At 34.4% G+C, this 21795-nt stretch overlaps 1 protein-coding gene across 2 annotated transcripts; it reads right to left on the bottom strand.

The window, feature by feature from the left end:
* Positions 1-3189: 3189 nt before the first annotated feature.
* LOC131074325 (subtilisin-like protease SBT5.6) lies at positions 3190-13768 on the bottom strand. 2 transcript variants are annotated; one of them, XM_058010918.2, is made up of 11 exons: positions 13655-13768; positions 13148-13247; positions 12950-13041; positions 12514-12611; positions 11559-11735; positions 11341-11452; positions 6837-7407; positions 6140-6243; positions 5605-5962; positions 3930-4143; positions 3190-3834 (listed from the first exon to the last, which is right to left on the bottom strand). In XM_058010918.2, exons 2-11 carry the CDS (start codon positions 13241-13243, stop codon positions 3308-3310), a joined length of 2349 nt encoding a protein of 782 aa, XP_057866901.2. In that variant the 5' UTR covers positions 13244-13247; positions 13655-13768; the 3' UTR covers positions 3190-3307. The 2 variants fall into 2 exon arrangements, with proteins under 2 accessions (XP_057866901.2, XP_057866910.2); XM_058010927.2 differs by having other exon boundaries at positions 13651-13703.
* Positions 13769-21795: the final 8027 nt, after the last annotated feature.

Genomic DNA, 21795 nt, shown 5'->3' on the forward strand with positions numbered 1-21795 from the left:
TTTCGGCTCATAAAATGTCACTAATTCTACAACGACTCCCACAACTACAAAATATTAGTTCGTGGAGCTATATAAAGGACTTTGCACGTTATTTTTACAAATTCCAAGAGGAGAAATGATGCCCAAGCTTCATTTATTAGATTTCAGACTCCTTTTCCTCATAGGACCATTCTTGGGTCATGATTTTTGTGATGGATTTTGTTGAGCTTTCTACACTTCATCCACAAACTCATCAATGTTGCAGCATGGCTTTGGTGTCAAGTTCATATTTCTTCACACCTCTAACTCAAGATTTGAGGTACACATATTTGCATATGATTGTTGGTGCTAGCTACCAATATTTTTACCTATTCTTTACCACATGGGACTTCTTTTTCTTGGCCCTTCTATGAATAAAATGCACTTGTGGGCTCATTGTAAGGGTTCCTCCCTTGTTTTCTCTTACAAAATTGTGCATTTTGCATCTCTGCAATTGTGAAACTAGATTTCATGCCTTTGTTTCAATAATATCATTATTTTTACCTCTTCTTTCTACCTATATTTTGTGTAAACTTTGTTACCTTTATGTATGTATGCATGTATGTATGAAAATTTATCATTTTTCTAGGTTGTACGTTGTGCTAAATTTCCATAGGTGTTGATTATGGGCTATTTCTACCCCTTTTGGTACACTTCAGACCATAGCCTACAGGTTTATCCATAAAATTTGATAAAATAAGGATTCGTGTAAGTCTTCTTAGTGATTTGTTAATTTTTTATGCAATTATATAAGTAGGATGAAATATTTCTGTTCTTGATGCATCATTGTGCTTCTTTTTTTTCTTAGATTTTTTAATCTCCTTTTACCTCTATAGACCAATATAACAGGGTTAGCTATAGGAATTCCAACACTTTTGCACTTAGTTCAAGGAGGAAGCTGACCTTCTCTAGAGGTCGGATTTCAATAGCAAGTGTCTTACTATGAGATTAGTCTCACTGTGTCATTAGAAGGTTGTATCTAGTTCCAATACTTAGAGCAATTTCATGTGACAAGACTAGTCATTATTGTACTTGTGATATATGTATAAGCTACTCACTATTGTACTTGTGATGTACTTAAGAGGTAGTCATTATTGTATCTATGATGTGTGTATGAGCTAGTCATTGTGATACTTGTAATGCACATAAAGCTAGTCATTGTTGTACTTGTGATGTGTGTATGAACTACTCACCTTGTGTATAGGTGATATATGAGCCAATCACTATGTGCACTTGGGATTATGGAACAATATGAACCAAGTATGTAAATTTATGTGTGTTTACATGTACGTGATTGGTATTGATTGGTGTGGAACCAATTTGTAATAGAAATTTGTTATAATTTAATTATAATTTGACTAAATTGAAAGCTTAAACTTAATGGATAGTCATGGTTTAAAGGCAGGATCTAAGATCTTATACAAGGGAGTGGATGAACTATGTCTACCATTTGTGCATGAACTACTAAGCCTTTGATTCCCAAGGGGATATGTATTCAAGGTCATCATGAATGAGGTCTTGAAGTTTTGGGCTAGATTTAGAGATTACAACCTTCTAGCATAAGCTTTTAAGTGGGGGCTTGTAGTTATCACCACAATGATGGTTGGTTAAGTTGGCAGTTTTTGTGAGTTGATTCTAAAATAAATAATAAAAATAGTAGCAATTGAGGGGTAGTTTCTACACCTAAATAACTAGACTTTGAATTTTGTACATTATTATTATTATTTCATAGTTTTGTAACTTTAGAAATAGAGCTTCTTTTTTTATAATGGAATTAATTATAATCTCTTTGACTAGGAAAATGAATATTATTTCCGCTTGGTACTTACAAAATTAGGCCCAAGCTAAGAAAGTTGTTCTAAAATTTCAGCAACTTGAAGATGTTAAATTATTGGAAAGTATTATGTGTACTATGATTTAGGTTCCTCAAGATGGACGCGTCTATTCTGGCTCCAAAAAGACAGTACGGATTGACTAACACGCATGCTAGTCACACGTTTTACACCGTCGATTTTGCAATTAACGATTGCGATTGACTAACCTGTCACTAACACACTATATGAAAGGTCTGTTTTGGAGCTAGAATAGCTACGACCCCTCAAGATAGTATGACTTTGACCAATCATCTTCTTGCTTTTTTTAGGAAGAGATATTCTTGCAGTAGACGCCATTCCTCTCTACGTTATGCATAGTACCAAGATCATTCCTATCTTATACTACACAACAAAGAGGTTAGCTTATTTCTCCTCGTGATATTGCTTTTGAATAAAATGCACAATGATAAAATTATGACTCCACCATCATAATGGGATGTCCTTATCACTTTTGTTGCATATAATTTATAAGATGGTTAAGAGACAACTAAAATGTTTAATAAAATGCTCAATGTGTGGCGAACATCCACCACCACCTCTTCCTCCTTGAACAATCATTTATATTTAATTTATTTCGAATGAACTCATTTATTTTAAATCATATATTCTAAATGACCAGTATTTTTTTAAAAACCTTCTAATGTACACCCATTCAACTATAATAAATATGAAACATTTTAAAAATTCTAATAACAATTATGAGATTTTTCACATAAACAACATGAACTCAAAAGCCTTCACACATTAACATAGGTTCCTCGTTTTCCTCTTCTAACCCTTAATACTTAGCCATTCAAATTAATTCTGTAGCTTGGTCGGTGTGTATTTTAGAAACCAAAGTTGTAGTCCACGTATCTATATAAATTTTCATCATTCACCCTCCCTTACAACGCTTTCTCTTAGGCTAGTTTGTGTGTCAACGGAGATCGATAGTCTTTAATGCTTCGGGTGGCTCTATTCTTTTAGTAAGTTATTTTTCATATCGCGGTGAATGTATTTGTTCTTTTTATTTGAAAAACATATGATCAGTCCTCTCGTCCATTCTAAGCTTGCTGCACTAGTACATTCAATTTGTCCATCATGGTCATCTGTGAACATTAATGTAGATTTCTTTCTTCTATGGTTAGAGGTGAACATTAATGTAGATTTCTTTCTTCTATGGTTAGATGTGAACATTAAGACAATATGTTAAAGTGCCTTTTGTTGCATATATGGTATTGGCTTTCAGAATTAATAGTTTCACTGGGAACTTCCATTCTTTTGGTATACCAATAAAAGAAATTTCCTGCAATAATGATAAAATCTAAGAACACAGCAATGCATTGATCAGATTTATTTGAACTTACTAGTAATTATGATTTCATATATTACTTAACATTGAACAACTCATGAGACCAACACCTAGTTTCACCAGTTCACATGGCTGATACAGCAATGGGACTCCTCACTTTGTGAACTCCATCATTCCAAGTGTAGGACCCAAACACATATTCTTGGTTAAGTGGTTTCTTAAGAGTGAACTGAACTGTAAATGTTTGTTTCTCTCCTGAAGTTTGGAAAGAAAGTTTGTTAGGATGGATATTTACAGACACACCTGGTGGTTCATCCACAGAGACAGTGTATTCACTCTTTCCACTCACATTAGTGACAGTCCTAGTGATGTTTTCTGTGTCAGTGAGGTTTGCAATGGCAATGGATGGGTAATTCAGATCACTAGATTTTGGAGGACTTTCTGGGCATTGGAAAGTGGTGTTTAGTGCATTGTTGGCATTGATTCCACTACTGCAGAGAAAGGTGAGGTAGTCCTCTATTGTGGCATCATAAACAAGGCCTGGGTCTGATGCTTTGTTTGGATTCAGCTGGCCTGATCCATAGTTGAAGGGTGTAGCTGGAATTCCAGATGCATCTGTCATTTGACTGCCCCTGTTGTTGGTAATAACAGCTGCATGAAATAGAGTGCCCCATTAGTAGTTGTGATACTGTTGTCATTTCTGCAACAGTCCTTTCAAAAACTAGCAAAGAATGAAATTGGTCTACCTGTGGTCATAATGGCAGATTTGATAGCAGCAGGGCTCCAATCTGGGTGGATTATTTTTAACAGAGCTGCTGTTCCTGCTACATGTGGGCATGACATAGATGTCCCAGAGATAATGTTGTATTTTACACGGCGATCATCTGCCAAAAGCTTTGTAGGAGAGGCTGCTTGGCTCCAAGCTGCTAGTATGTTCAGACCAGGTGCTGTAATATCCGGCTGCAACAAGCAATACCACTTTTTGTTATTCTATTTTTCAAAAGTGTACTCTATGTGAATTGGGAAGTGAACATTTTCCAAAAAGATCAACATAGATAGATAATGTTGCTTCTAGTTTAAATTGTATTCAAATTTTTTGAATTGATGTTTCGGATCACATCGTATGATCCATCGACAGGATGATAGATAAACAGACCACAACACCATAAACACTGCATTTTAAATACTGATATTTGAGTGAAACTTATTATGAGCAGGGGACATGGATAAAACGTTGTGGAAGTAGGATATATCAATTTTAGGTTAATGGGACTCTTTCTTGATATCAATGGAAAAGCCACTTTCATGCAGAACATACAAAGGATCACTTACTGAAGATGCTTAGCGCTAATTCAATTCAATTAGGATCCGGGACATTGCTCACAGTGGGTTGCTTGGTGGAGTATCTAAATCTATAGACCAGACCATCAGATGCTATTGGAAGAACATACTGGATGGGCTAAAACTGGATCTTCAAACGAGGCAGGTGGAATATGTTGAAAATCTAGGAACTTGTCGCTCTAATTCTTCCTCTGCTTCTTGATATAGATGCTAGTCAAGGTAGGATTGTGAGACTCTTCATGAACTTTTTCTTTCATATTTCTTAAACATCCATTTATATTACAGATATCTTTCACCATTGATTTGATTTTGAGTTTTGATGTAGATATTTTAGCCTTTATGTAATATATGTTCCTTTATCCTACATGATGGTTTTTCAAAAGTAAATAATAATTAGGATTCCTCTTTGCATCCTACTTCCTCTTTTCCTATACTAAAACTTGTACATTCTGTACTTTAGTTGCACATCCCTTGCAGATACCCTTTCCCATATGATATCTCCTCTCTGTTCTTGCTCTGAGAAGCTCGCATATTTTGACCCTGCCCCTTTGCCCTTATACGGCTAATGATAAATAAACATCTTCTACTAGTCAACATGGCATTGGATCTTAACACTTAAACATGACTTAATGTAAAACTTTTTATAAATTAATTAAAAATCGAATCTAATACCCCATTTACTGCTAAAGAAAAATAGAGATGAATTCTAAGTGACCTAAAGCGCAACTGGTAGTCTGTTACATGCGTTGTGGCATAATCAGATACCAACTAAGGATTGATAAGGCCTCATTAACTTGGAAGGTAGGTTGCAGAGACAAATTTTGAATTATTTTTTTCTATATATAATTGTCTTTTATGTTTCCACATTTTTTTTATGTTCTCTTTAGCTCTCTTCTATATTGTTCTCTTTAGCTCTCTTCTATATTATTGATGGCTCATAGAATGTGATCTTCTACACAATCTAATTCAGAAACATCTAAACCCACAATCTCCAATTTGTTTAATTTTTACCTACACAAGTTTATGTTTGAAAATATAGAAATGCAATTGTTTTTCAACATTATTCTGGTGATGTTTTACCTTGAGGATGTTGGGGTTGAGCACATTAGGTCCCCTGGAAGAGAAAGCAGCCATGAAAGGAGCAGGCTTGGTTCCCAGTACAGTCTTTGCTGGAACAATTTGTGCAAGAGGCGCTGAAGTAGAATTGATGTATGCAAGTATGATTTCTGTATCATTAGAAATCACTGCAGTCCCTGGTAAAACATAAGCGTCCACCGAGATTTCTGCTCCATTTGCTGGAAGATTACCAAGAATAACTGCAGCTCCACCAGCCCTCTTTACCTCTAGACCTTTTCCAACACGGGGGCCATTTCCTCTCAGGCAGAACACTATTTTTTCCTTCACCTTCTCTGGGTCAAGAGACCCTGGAAGACATTGCCTACATTTCAAAAGAAGAGAAGTATCCTATCATATTCAGTAACAATGATTGGATAAATCGTGGGTACAGGCAGGCTATATACATTACAGAGAAACAAATTTGGAAAAAGGGTATAATTTCATGCATCTTATGTTATTGTAATTGACCTGCAAAGGGGTAGATGATTTAGAGACATACCCAGCAGAGATATTTGTTTTGTCCACAGTAGGAAGAACAGCATCAGCAGCAAAGACCATTGGATAAAATTTATCCTCTAATTTGTACGGAGTCACAGTTTGGCCCTGCACAGATAAATGAGTTTTATTGTTAATAAGTATTCCATGCGATTCATTGCTCTAAGCGCCGTAAACACTATTTTTAATTCACTACAAATTTAGACGTGAGATATTACGGCTGAATCAAAAAAATTGTTCTGTTCTGAACGTATCATAAAATTTCGAAACAGAGAGATAATTTGAACATATAATTATGATCGGCATAATGAATGGTATTTTTTCTGAAAATCAAAATTAGAAAAATATATTTAAACTTTTTAAGATAAAATAAAAAAATAAAATTTAAATGTGTGTATTTTTTGGTGCATGTGCATGTACGTGTTTCTATGCATAATTTTTAAATAAATTATATGAATATTTTTTACAAGTTTTATAGTGTAGATTATTGAGATGTGATTTTGTATTCATCCACTTTTTAAAAAAAGTGAATTTGTATCAATTATTGATTTTACATTAAAAAAAATACCTTGAATATATGTATTATTATTTGTTTATAAATGACAATACAAACACTTACTCATAACATTACTTTATGAAAATTATAAAAATGTAGGAAAAAAAATACAAAATATAAGATCAACTTTAACAAATTCACTTACTTTCACTTTGGTGCCATCACCAAGCAACACTGGTGAGGGAAAATTGCGATCCACACTATTAGCGGCCACGGTAATAATCCAAGGAGCAACGTTTGATGTCGTGGCAGGCTTTGGCCCATCGTTGCCCGCACTGCAAGCCACGACGACCCCTTGTTTTACGGCATACAAGCTCCCCAAAGCAATTGCATCTCGAGAGTATTCCTCTGGCTTCCCACTGCTACCAATCGAAATGCTAAGCACATGAACACCATCACCCAATGCATCGTCAATGGCTGCCAACATGTCAGCATCTGTACACGTGTTCTCACCGGCTGAATCTCCACCAGGGATGGGCCAACACACCTTGTACATTGCCAACCTAGCCTTGGGGGCCCCACCAGCAGCTTTTCCGGCAGCATAACCACCTAATGCTGATGCGTCGCTAACTTCTCGACCAGCTACAGTTGAGGATGTGTGGGTCCCATGGCCATCCCTGTCACGGGGTGAGCGATAGTCGGGCGTGGCAGTTTGGTTTAGTGGGCCATAATACATTTCGTAGCCCTTCAAATAATATCGTGCTCCAATCAACTTCCTGTAGACACACAAGAATCCACATTAAATGCTCTAATTTTATTTTAAAATAAACAACTGAAGTTATTTGGAATATACAAAATTTTAAATAACCACCTTTATTTTCAATCATATTGAGTTATTTAATGTATTCTATATCTTTAAAATATAAATAATTTTTCACTAAATAATGCTAGTCATAATTGTCAATCTGAAACAAATATAATTTTTAATAAATGAATTGGAAAATCATTAATAATATAACATTATTATAATAAAATTAAATGCTACATAGCATATATATCTTTTTAAGTATTAGTAAAAAAGTCGTTCTCAAAGATACTATCAAATCATTATTCACACATATTTAAGGAATATGTTTATGTTCATAAGAAATAAAGAACAACACTTGATACATAACAATAATGACCCTGAACCTGAGTAATTATTTAGACTAATTTAACAATGACATAAAAGCATAGTATATATGATATTCATATTTTTTTTATTGAGTGTTTGTTTCATAAATCAAAATATTTTAAGTTTTTAGAATATATCAAATTGTATTTGAGATTACAATTAATATACTATAAATCATCCAATATCTAAGACAATAAAAAATTCTAATATCTAAGACAACAAAAATTTCTAGTGGCAAGATTGTTAGATCAAGGAATTAGAATACACACTAATTTATAAGCACAAAAAGATATACTTTGTTTGAGTAATCATAATGCATTTACTTTTCACCTTTTTATAAATTATACAATACTATAATGAAAAATATGATTCATTAAATATAGAAAGCTAAATTTAATTACAAAATTTATTTATTGATAAATTTTATAATAAACAATATCTATAACCAAAAAATTCTATTTAGAACACAATTTACAAATTTAAAATAAAAAAAAAAATTATTTTATAATTATCTAAATTTCTTCCAAAACTAAATACTTTATACATATGAAAGCTATCAGTATTCTTATTATTTAAAAAAAACTATTTAAAAAGAAAGTAAGACATTGAACTAAATGTAAGCCACTGTAGGCACCTCATCATTCCTTAATAAAACTGTTTATTAAATACAATTGTTTATTCCGTGGTCCTTTCCCACTCAGTCTTCTAATCTTTTTATTGTACCCTATTTCTCTCATTTTCCCTAATAATATTTAATAATTTCTCTTCTTGTTAAAAATAGCATCATTTTAAAAATACTTGTAAAGTTAAAAAAGATCTTGCACCCATTAAATACAATTTTTTAAGCCTGCTAATTTACATGGCCCATGAATTTGATTGCATGGAGATTTTGATGAATTCAAAAGAGCCAACATTGCATTGCAGAGGTGAAGTGATGGGAAAAAAGGAACACTGACTGCACATAGATATTATATTTATATTATCCAGTTCCACCCACCAACATTACAACCCTGTAAATCTTCATGTGAGGTTGTAATGGCCAAACATTTTGCACTGTATTTCACACAGTGGGTCCACAGACTTAGGACTTTGGGAAACATGTATTATATTCAATTCTTTTTATTTCTCACAGCAATATTGTATTTTAGTGTATGCCCAATCAAGATTCCATTAAAAAAAATTATCATTATAAGTTTGATGAATCATCTCAATCAAGAATGGAAAAAGTACACTGACAGGGAATCTCAGAAAACGTTTTGTCTTATTTCATGGATTCTAGGTTGTCTGTGTGTCAGCAACCCACACAGTTTCTATAAAACAATAATATTTTTTTGTGGATCTCAATGATGATTTGATTTGAAAACTCCCATCCAATAGTCTAATAATTGGTTTAATTTCTTGAATGGATGCCCAAAAGAACAGCTGCTTTTATTCAGTGATAAGAAAAAAATTCTCTGTTATGTTTTCGTCGTGAAATTGGGTATACCTTCAGAGATATCATAAGGAATATCATGTTTGTTTTTAGATTTAATTGTGTTACTCTAGTTCTGTCTTTAGATTTAATTGTGTTACTGGTAGTTCTGTCTGTTATATTTCTTTATGTTTAATTCAATATAAAAAAAGAGTTGGTAGGTGAAGGAAGAAAACAAAGAAGATTGGTGGGTGAAAAAAAAATAAAAAAAATTAATGAATGAAAGAAAATATCAAAGAAGATTGGTAGGTGAAGGAAAAATAAAAAAGTGTACATTTTCATCATTGTATGGATCAGGGCTTTTTGAATAGATTTTGGTGGGTAGATTTGTGGTTGGATTGCTTTTATAAATTATATAATAAAAGGGCAGTACAGATCGACTGTCCATTTTTGCAATAAACTGCTAGGAACGGCAGTACAGATTGACTAATGGCAGTACAGATTGACTAACATGTATGTTAATAGTGCGTTTTACATCGTTGATTTTGCAATAAACGGTTACGATTGACTAACAAATCGCTATCACGCTGTATGAAAGATCTGTTTTGAAACCAAAATAGCCCCAACCCAAATAAACATTCCTAAAAAGAAAAAACAAAAAAAATTAATGAATGAAAGAAAATATCAAAGAAGATTGGTAGGTGAAGGAAAAATAAAAAAGTGTACATTTTCATCATTGTATGGATCAGGGCTTTTTGAATAGATTTTGGTGGGTAGATTTGTGGTTGGATTGCTTTTATAAATTATATAATAAAAGGGCAGTACAGATCGACTGTCCATTTTTGCAATAAACTGCTAGGAACGGCAGTACAGATTGACTAATGGCAGTACAGATTGACTAACATGTATGTTAATAGTGCGTTTTACACCGTTGATTTTGCAATAAACGGTTACGATTGACTAACAAATCGCTATCACGCTGTATGAAAGATCTGTTTTGAAACCAAAATAGCCCCAACCCAAATAAACATTCCTAAAAAGAAAAAACAAAAAAAATTAATGAATGAAAGAAAATATCAAAGAAGATTGGTAGGTGAAGGAAAAATAAAAAAGTGTACATTTTCATCATTGTATGGATCAGGGCTTTTTGAAAAGATTTTGGTGGAAAGATTTGTGGTTGAATTGCTTTTATAAATTATATAATAAAAGGGCAGTACGACTGTCGATTTTTGCAATAAACTGCTACGAATGGCAGTACAGATTGACTAACACAAATGTTAATCGCGCGTTTTACACTGTCGATTTTGCAATAAATGGTTACGATTGACTAACAAATCACTATCACGCTGTACGAAAGATCTGTTTTGAAACCAAAATAGCCCTGACCCAAATAAGCATTCCTAAAAATGAGATTGATTTTGCAAACATAAAAAGAAAAAAGTTAAACAAACAAGTCATTAACTAAGGCTTAAAAGTCTTTACCTTGTTCAGCAGATTCAACGAACAGTGCCCACTGCCCACTGCCCTATGCCTAAAGTCTATTACTTTTGATTCCTGTGCGGCTTGAATCACGGGGTTTACAGCTAAGCTTTTGGAATGTGATTGCACGTATAGATAGCTTTCAGTACAAAACAAACTTTATCCACCAAACTTTGGTAAAAAGAATTGATCGAGATAAAGAAATGAATTTATTCTAGATATTTGTTTTTGGATTTATTTCATATGTTCTAACAATTAATTGTGAAAGATAATAACAAGTAATTGTGAAAGATAAGGCTGTATGATTGATTATAGTTTTATGTTAATTGTCAGTGAAATTTTTAAAAAATGTAAAAAAGAATGCAACTGATGAAATACAATTCTTGATTATGACATCCCATCAAGATTCAAACCCAATATATATAATAAATATAAAGTTTTAAAAATATGACTTCTCATATATCTCTCAAAAACCACTAAAATTTAACATGAAAAAGTGTTTAATATGAATCAGATGTTTAACCATTTTTTTTGATAAACTATTAATATGAATCAGATGTTTAACGATTTATATTAATAATTATTCTATTTGTTGCATTTTTTGTGGTTTTATAGGCAACTGATGTTGAAATTCAACTGACTTACTTGTTGCAATGGGAAACATTGAAAAGCTCTCCTTCTTGACAGATGCCTTTCCATGAGCTTGGAATAGGAGGCATTTTATCGTCTCCGAAGCTTTCAGACTCTGGCCAGATCCCTGCAATTCGGTTCTATTTTGCTTAGATTAAAAATACATATCCATTAATGAAAAGCCTATATACTTTCTATCTGTACATATGATTGACTTAAAAATGTATGTGTACCTGAGTCTAGGAGCCCAATTATTGTATCTTCCCCATAGTTTGCCTGTTTCCAGAGGGTGTTTGAAGAGGAAGACTCATCTTTCTGTGTCCCATTGTCTATACCCAAAAAACTCCATGACCTTGTGGTGTGCATCTTTCTTCCTTTGCTTGGAAATACAGATATCACCCCTTCCATCTCTACATCCAGTATTTAGTAGTACATTAAATTGGTGGGAATGTTATCACTGTGAAAAAGTAGAATTTTAGTTAGGGCTGTGGGTGGGTGAAGCAGGGAGGTGAGAGAGGAAGGGATGGCAGTGAACTGTGGTTATCTAGCCAACTAAAACGTAACACATACAAGAAGAGTTCAGATAAAAAAAAGTTAAGTGTTCTTCTTCGTATATGTTGCCTTTTGGTTAGCTCAATCAATGTATCCATGGCAGTGTGGGGGAGGAGATGCCATTAAACTTCACCAAAACCCAAATGATCACACTTTAATGCTAGAATACATTGACTGGTCTTTCATCCCTGTTTTGATGAGATTTACTTGAACATTACAAGTCAGTCAGTCAGTACATTAAAAACAATCAGACCATGGATAAGCTGCAGTTTTTTTAACTTTTGGAAAGTATTTAAAATGCTGTCTATGATCAAGCATAGCTGGATAATCATTCACATACTCAAAGCACAAGTAAGTCAGTACATTGAAATACAATCAGACCATGGGTAAGCTGCAAGTTTTGGAACTTTGGCAAGCATTCAAAATGCCATCTGTGATCAAAGCATAGCTGCACACTCATTCACATACTCAAAACACAACAAAACCTATAATCTTTCATGTACTTTCAGCAAGCTCTTGTCCTTCATGTTCTTAGAATGGTAGGTTTAGATAAATTACCAGGAAAACAACCCACATAAACTGCTACTTTAATAGCACGTGAAGTATGGCTTTTTGTTGTCCTTTTTGCATAATTACCTGATATGGCAGAAGCTTCTGCAGGAGAAAGTTGTGCTGCAAAGCCATTGAAAGAATGCTTGTAACTGTATAGCAATGATTCCCTTGCTTCATCCACACTAGCCAAGCCAACAAACGAAGAATTGTCATCACCTAATATTCTACATTAATAATTTTGATGCATTTACCATAACTCATGGCATAGATTACTGATTAATTTCTGGATTCTATTGTGTGCATTTACCATAACTCATGGGATAGATTATTGCTTAGTTTCTGGATTCTTCCGTGTACGCTTTGATGTAAACTAAAGCGTACATCAACGTTAATTCAAACTAAAGCATACATCAACGTTAATTCAAACTAAAGCGTACACAGTGGAATCCAGAAACTAATCAGTAAGCTCCATAGACTGTGGAAATCTAATCTCTCTTATTCATGTCATAGAGTTGCAAACCTTTCTTTGACAGAAACCAGCATAGAATGATGCATTTCAGTCACTTCCTCTGGCTGCAACCCGCCATGGCCACCTGAATACACAACATATACCTGGAACAAACCATGCACCACACACCCCATTAAACCATTCATCACAAATCACAAGCCCAGTCAATACTCAATGTATATATACCATCATACATGCATGAATACCCACCTCCTTGGCTGATACACAACCAAAGAAGCAGCATGTCAGGAGCTCCAATACTAGCAGCATCACTACCATAACTAGTCTAATCCAGCCTAAACCCATCTTTCTGCAAAAGGAAAGCTATGAAATCACAATACTGTAGCAATACTAATAGCTAGAGAAAAGGTTCATCAGACACTAAAAGGACTGTCTGCAACACAAGAGTCTTGCAAACGGGAATCCTTATCCTCCACTGTCCTTTTTCAAAGCGTGCATGTGATTACTGCAAAAGTAAGCAAACAAAAAAGAAGGGCTCTCCAGTTGTAACAGTTGTGGTAAAACACTGCAACATATATTGAAAGATTAACCCACAAACAGACAGAAACAATCATGTCAAACTCTTTACCACCTACATTGAAATAGTTACCCATAAACAGACAGAATAAGCTTTTGATCAGTCCTTAAAAATCCAAAACAGAAACATTATCAGCATAGTTTTTAACTAAATCATATTAAACAAACAAGCTCACCCACTTGTACTTCTGCCACAGTTGTTGGAGAATCTTCCTGCACAAAAGTTCACATAACCCAAATCCTCCACTTATTTATATTCATGAATTTCTATTCTTCCTGTGATGCTTTCTTTTATACGGTCATTTGAATATAAAAATAATTACAGTCAAGTAAGATTTTAAATAATTACAATCAAGAAAGACTTTAGAAATATTAGTGCACCTTTAATTAGTATTTTGTAACTTTTTTTTGCCTCCAATGTGTCTTTCTTTTAATCATCACGGTAAATCTAGTCAAAATCTTTTCCTAGTCATGAATTGTTTGTACTGCATAATTCATGGGGAGCATGATATGACTTTTGTGTGTGGAGAGGGGAAACAATGTCAAAGGAATTGATCTGGAATTATCATTGTTAATTTCATCATGGAGGAGATTCAGGTGTTTGAAAATTATGTGAGTAGTAAAGTTTATTATAGTGGTAAAAATATATATATTTAATTCTGATTTGTTTTGATGAAATGATTTAATGTAATTATATATTGATAAGTGGGTATTTTTATGTAAAGAATTTTTTTCTTGGATTCTTATCTATTCTTATTTATATATATTTTTATGTATTTGATTTGATTTAATTAATTAATTAATTTATTTCGGATTATTCGTATAACACTTGGGTTCAATTCTACAGGGCTTGGGATTAATCCCATTCAATTTCTTAACTCTTTTCTATTAATTATTGGGAGCTAATCTAGTATATATTTGTATGAATTATTGTTATATCTTGATATTTAAAGACATTCACTCCTATGATTAAACACATGAATTATAAATTTTGTCTATGATGGAGATGAGAACACAAGATCCATGATCTAGTGAGTGAAGCAAGTTTAAAAAATATTAGATATTTCAATAAGAAAAAAAACATAGATAGGTGTGTAGAATAATAAGATGTAATAAGAGCCTTAATGTAGGTTAGACTACCTAAATTACTGTTTGAATATTGGGAGGAGGAAATTTGGTCTTGTAAATTGCTAGCTTCTTCAAACAATTTTGTAATGTGGTGAAATGTGAATGAGAGATCAAGATGAAAACTACCCTTTCCCTCCAAGGAGAGATGAGAGTTTCACTACAGATTTCCCTTCAAACACTTTTCACCTAATTACATTGGAAGAGGAGAGGAGAATTCACTAGATGCAACCTTCAAATAAGAAGATAGAATTCTGAGTGAAATGGGAATGATAAGCTAATCCCCTCTTCCTATTTGAAATGGAAAGGAATTGATTGAATTATGTAGTGCAAAAGTGACAAAGAACTCATTATAACTTGAGATCGGAGTATGGGATGAAGTTGTGCACCTGTGTCTGGTACTATATGTTGAGACGAAGTCGCCCTGCGAATTTGAGAAAAAGTTGCCCGGACCATGGTGGGGATGTACACGGTCCTCCAAAAAATCCATGAAACGAAAAAAGTTTTTCTGTCTCTGCAAATGGAGCCCGAATCCAAAAGTACAGTTGTGCACCTGCAACCTACACACAGAAAAGAGAGGTAAATGGGTTGGGATTGGGGGTTTGCCTTTAGGTCAACCTCGGTTTTGGAATTAACCAAGTAATAAAAGAAAGTAATGAAAGAAAGTACTTGCAAGTAGATGTAAATGAAAGATTGAATTATAAATCACCTCAAGGGAGGTTATGATAGCAATGTTGATAGAAATGCTTGTGTATAATTGAATGTTGAAATCAATCTCCCCTTCAATGGTTGAATCCTTGACTTGAATGCAACACCTAGCCTTGAAGGGAGACTTGAGAATGCTCAATGCTAGAAAAGAATGTTTGAATGCTTGAATGCTCTTGAATGCTTGATCACAAATTTTTACCTTATTGAACCTTCATGCAAATGAGAGGGCAAATGCCTCTTAAATACGTGTCAATTAGGGTTAATGAAACTGATTTTCGTCACAGGTCGACATCGGGGAAGTTTCCCGCTCACTACACAACCTACAATGCATGCTCTAGGAAAGGTCCTCCCCCAAAATAGGGCAGGGACAGGGGTGCCGTGCCCCTGTCCTGGGAGGAAAAGGGAACCACGCCCCTATCCTAGGAGGGACAGGGGTGCTACACCCCTGTCCCACCCCTTTCTCCATGGTAAAGTGCAGTCAAGGTGGTGCGAAGGCCAAGAAAGAAGCTGATTTTGAGGGTTGAGCAGTCTCTGATCTTCGATCAGGCTAGAGGATTCGATCTCATGTGCGTGAGGACCCTAATGCAGTTGAAAATTGCTAGGGACACAATTTTATGACACTACATTTAGCCCTCACTTTAGCGGGAGTATGAGTGTACGCCAATACTATCGGTAAAGTACAAGGAAACACGATTTAAAGACTTTTACCACGTCAAGGAGGCAAGATGCGCCAAGCCCCCAATGGACTTAGGATCTTACGACTTCGATTGAAAAAGTAAAAGGGAAGATCGAGAAGGAAAGAACCATGACTGCAAGTAGCAAAGTTCCCCTTACTATGAGTCACGAAAACAAGGATACTAAAGTTTACAAAGCAAAACAAAGTTCAATAAGTAATTCTAAGTATCAAGAAGGAAAATATGAATGGAGTGTATTCCCCCACGTTAAAGCGATCGTGCATGCCTTATCGGGAATGATTTTTTAAAGTTAGGATACACCTAAGAGAGAGAGAAGAGAGGGAGCACGTTATCGCAAGGATTTGGCCCACAATTGAGGAATAAACCCAAGGATAATAAACACAAAACACGAGGTAGTTTCGCTTTCCTCGGGGTCAATATGTTGTATGATAACTCATGTATATCATGTATGTATATGCATATAATAATCCTCATTCCCCAAAGAAGGATACTACCTTAGAAGAAAGGGAAGAGAGGATGTCTTTTGAGTCAACATGAAAGAGACCAAGAAAACATCTCAATGCTTTGCATCATCCCCAAGTAGACACTAAGGGGATAATAGAAGAATAGGGAGACACATAGAAGAATGGTCACAAAAGAGAAAGAAATGAGATAGAGAGAAGATCTACAGTGCTAATATTTCTAATCTAGCACAACATCCAACTCTCGATCTTGCTGATCACTATTTTGGGAAGGCGAGCAATACGCCAAAGGAGTGACATTGAGCACAACAGATGGAGCTATCACAAGATCCAAACAAGGACTACACTCACGTTGTAAGTCACTTTGTTCAATTCTAGGAGCTAGGATTAGGGTTTGTGAAAATTCAGTTGATAAATGCCTATCCACATCAACATATTCATACTCACTATTAGAAGTATTAGGAGTTGTATTGCCATTATGAATAACATTTTCACCCATTTCTTCATCAAAGTTTAGAGAAAGAGGAGCAAGAACACAAATAGGAATAAAACCATCACATGTTTTGTACAACTTATGATTTAGAGATGTAGGTTGAACATCTTGCTTGGGAGAAAAGGGAATCATGTCAACTGTCACAGTCTGACAAGATTGAGTATTTTGAGGGACAACTTCATGAGATCGAACACGACGTCTTCGTCAGTGTTCTCTCGCATAATGATTCTATCGGGTCTTAGTGGAAGGCCGAGAAGAAGGAAGAACATTTGAAAAAGTAGGAATGTTTCTCTCCTTGATAGTTGAAGGTTTAGGTTGAGGTCTTTTTGGTTGAACAAGAGGAGAAGAATGCCTCTTCTCTCTAAAAAAGAAAGGAGGTGGGATTGCGCCATAGAAAGGAGGAATGCTAGGTATAGGAAGAAGACCAGGTCCATCATGAGGAGGAGGTATAGGTCTAACCTTAGGAGGAATATTGTTGTTCTCCTTAAGAGAAGGTATAGTCACATCCATAGGAATAGGTTGACAATCTTCCTTAGGAGGGAGATTAGTTCTATCTATGAGGGGAAGAACCTCATTTTGAAGAATAATGGGAATGTAAAGTGTTGGGGATCTAGGTTGACTTAAGGATAAGATCATATCATTCTTCCATTTTTTATAAGATTGAAAAAGAGCATTGCTCCTTGATGGAAGAGACTGAAATTGCTTAGGCCAAAAAAAATCAATAGGAACACTAGGGCTTCTTTCAGATGGACTAAATAAGCTACGGTTCATGGTTATGATTTCTCCATTGTAAGGAAATTTTAGACACTTATGGATTGGAGAAGCAATATCCTTCATGGAAGATATCCAAGGATAACCCAACTTTACATGGAATTCCTCAGAAGAGGGTATGATAACAAAGTCAACATCTATTAATTTAGTATGAACTTCAACAAGAAGGGTGATAGAACCAATGGTAGGACAAGAGAAGCCATCGAATAACTTCACAACCACCTTAGAAACATCATATATTGGTTTATGCAATCGTAAAGTAAAAAGATACTCTTCAATTATGATATTAACCATGCAAGAGGGATCAATAAGGGCACCACGGCAAGGGATATCCTTCACCTTCGCAACTATGTATAAAGGGCCATTGGGTTCTCTAATGGTCTCGCTAGGGTCAAATGTAATATAAGGATCCTTAGGTATATCTTGTGTTTATACCATACTAACCAAGTTTGGAGCCATAGAGGTGAATTCTTCAGAAGAGAAAGAATTAGGCACAATCTCAATAACGTTAGAGGTATGAGAAGGCAAGGGATCAATGAAAATCTTAAGATTTTGATTAGGAGGAGCTACTGATTTATTCTCTTTATCATTCACACCTGCCACAGATATAGTATTATTATCAATGAAGTCTTGAATCTTATTCTTCAATGTGAAACATTTCTCAGTATCATGACCAGGCTGATGATGAAATTGACAAAAGGAATTGTTATCAAAATAAGGGGATGCAAGTTTAGAAGGATCAACTTGTTTTATAGGAGGAAGCTTGATAATATTTCTTTGCAACATCTGAGACATAATACTATGTAAAGATTCATTCAAATGAGTAAACTGTCTTTCTCTTTGGAATTTTTTAAAAATAGAACGCACACCTGTTGTAGCATTCACATTTTGGTTGTTGATTGTATCATTGAACTTGATAAAGCTTTTTGTTGGTTTGAACTTCGCAAATGGTTGTTGAACACTCTCCCCCTTATCACTCGGAGCCATAGGAGTGGATTGCTCCATTTGACTCACAACCAGTGGATAATTGTGGAGTGTTGCGCACAAGTGCGGAAAGGAAGTAAACTCAGACAAAAGAAGCTTTTCCATGATATCTTTTTGTAAATTAGAAATGAAAATTATTTAACTATCATTACCAGGTACATGAAAAGAAATTTGAGCACACAAATTCTTATATCTACTAATAAAATCAGTCACTTTTTCTTTAACACCTTGTTCACAATGCATTAAATCAGTAAAAGTGATTTTAGGACCAATGTTGTTTTGAAATTGTTGGATGAAATCATTTGATAGTTGTTGAAAGGAGGTGATAGAGTAAGAAGGCAAAGAGAAATACCATTGTAAAGCTTTATCTCTTAGTGTTTTTGTAAAAAAATTTCCAAGCAATCTTTGATCATAAGCAAAATTGGTACACAAGGTTTGAAATGTTTTGACATGTGTAAGAGGATAACCTTTTCCATTATAGAGTTCTAATTGAGGGATATCAACATGCTTAGGTGGCACATCTTTAACTATATCAAGAGAAAGTGGGCTTGCAACATCAAAGGTGGGCACACTAAACCTAGATTGACTCGTAGAAGCAATTTGTTGTTGTAAGGAAGACACGGTTTGAGCAAGATTGTTAATTGTCATTTCGGTAGAAGAATTTTTGTTAGACATAGTTGATTGAGAAGGTGGTGTGATTTTATTAAAAGAAGGCATGGACTGAGAATAAGGTGGTGGGACATTAAGATAAGTGGGCATAGGTGATGATTGGGTAGGAAAAGGGATACTTAAAGGAGGAACAAATTTGTTGAAGGAATTGCCCCCTTGTGTCACATTGATTGGTTGAGGAATAATAGGAATACTTATGGAAGACATAGGTAAAGATGAAGGACTAAATGAAGAAGAGGGATTGCCCCAATGACCAATATTTGTAGGAATGACACTTTGAGTTGAATTAGCCATGATATTGGAGGTAAAAGTAGGAATACTAATCATAAGAGTAGTCAAAGGAATAGAAGGATTGACTTGTGTTGAAGGTTGTGAATAACCTAGGGTTTTGGCAAAAATCTTGATAGGCATGACATTAGAATCAACAATATGTGCAATGCCACACAATATATCAATTTTATTCTTATAACTTTGAATCATGTATTTAAGGCCTTCAATTAATGGAAGAGCTTCACTATTAGGGTATTCTTGGGACATGGGTGGCTGCAAGAAGTTGAGTCCCACTTTTGGGCAAAAAGTGGAAGTGTTTTCTCTGTTTTTCAAATTTTATGTCGATTGATGTCAAAATTTGATGCACTTAGAGATTGAATCTCAAAAAACTTCAGTAACAGAAAATATAGTGCTCAAAGTCTACTTTTCAAATATGTAATTTATTTTAATACCCACATGGTAGAAATCCCTTTTTAGTAGGCATGTTTAAAAACTAGTTTTTCAAAATGCCTGTTTCAGGACCATACCACGCATGTGTACGACCACCCTTTTTTGATGCAAATAAATGAATTTTTGCAAATCCTTCTGGGAAATGATACCTAAGACACCAAATATTGATGAGAATATTTTTTCTTATTTTTTTATTAATTATTAACTGATAATAAAGTATATTTTCAAAACATCGGGTGTACGACTACCATAATTTGATGAAAATTTCATATTTTTCAATTTTTTTTTTCAATATTCAAAAGAATTGTATGTAGATTGATGCCATATAATTTATTTTTCTATAATCCTAAAAAACAAAAAGTTATTAAAGTTTTAGTGAACCTTGGTATTTTAGGTTTAGGTTCCACTTTTGATTAATAAATAATACAAAAATAGTAAAAGTAATCTTATCACTATAAAATTTACATTTTTGAAATCAGGACGCTGAAAACTCTAATGGGTTTTTGTTTCGTCAAAAAATTCAATCAGAAAAGCCCTCAAAAAATTAGGCCAAGGTAGAAATCTGATGTCATTTTACCTTAGTCATTTTTTTGGAGGTCCAAGCATAGGCTTGGTGAGACCAAGCCTATATCGAACCAAAAAAAAAAGCTAAGGAATGTTTCCCACCCCTAATTTTAAAAAACGGGCACCTGTTTCGCTTTGTACCATTGAAAGCGAAACCGGCACCCGTTTTTAGAAACCGGCGCCTGTTTTTAGAAACCGGCACCCGTTTTTGAAAAGATCCGTTGGGCCAGACTCTGGCCCACAAGCACAAATCCCAATGATTGAATGCTTTTTCAATCATTGGCTGATAGGTATGATCTGCAAAGAGAATGTTTTGATTAATCATTCTCTTTGTTTGTCTTATTGTCGATTTGGTAAGGAGATTGATTCGAATTCAAATTTTGGTGTAGCCATGGGATCAAATCAATGCAGGAAGATGAAAAGGAAGGTTTTGACAACTGAGGAGATTGCAACAAATAGGGAGAAGGAGGCAATGCATCAATGAGAGAGAAGATCAAGAATGAGACAAGGAGCTTCAAGTTCCACAATTGTTTTAGAAGAGGAGAACATCAGTGAGACCATAAATGCTGACGAAGGAAACACAATAGAACCATTTAATTTAGGTGCATCTTCTAATCCATTATTGGATACATGTATGTCTTCACAGCTCTATGTTTTTTCTCATGAAGAAATTGGTGATTTAGTAGAACAGGTTACTTATTAAATGAAATTCGAATTGAAAATCAAACCCCAAATGAAATTAGAAGTCAAGTTGAAAGTGAAATTGAAATCCAAATTGAAACCCCAACTGAAACTAGATCTCAACTTGAAACTGAAATTGAAACCAAATTTGAAACTCCAAATGAAATTGAAAATCCACCTGCAACTAAAACCAATAATGTGCATGTAGACATGGAAACACCAATTGAAAATGAAACATGTTTGAATGATAATCAAATGAATGAAAATTTTGAAATTAAAAGTGATGTACTAGACAACCTTCTTGGCTTGGTTTCATGGAGACAGATTAGGACACTTGCAAATAGATTGTTTAGACATTTTTTTTATAATAAGAAATTTGGGTTTCAATGTCAATTAATGGTACAACTAATTAAAATGACTAAAATGCGAAAAGTGATGAAGAAGTTAGGC

This window comes from Cryptomeria japonica, chromosome 7, assembly GCF_030272615.1.
Source record: "Cryptomeria japonica chromosome 7, Sugi_1.0, whole genome shotgun sequence".
NCBI classification, from domain to species: domain Eukaryota; kingdom Viridiplantae; phylum Streptophyta; class Pinopsida; order Cupressales; family Cupressaceae; genus Cryptomeria; species Cryptomeria japonica.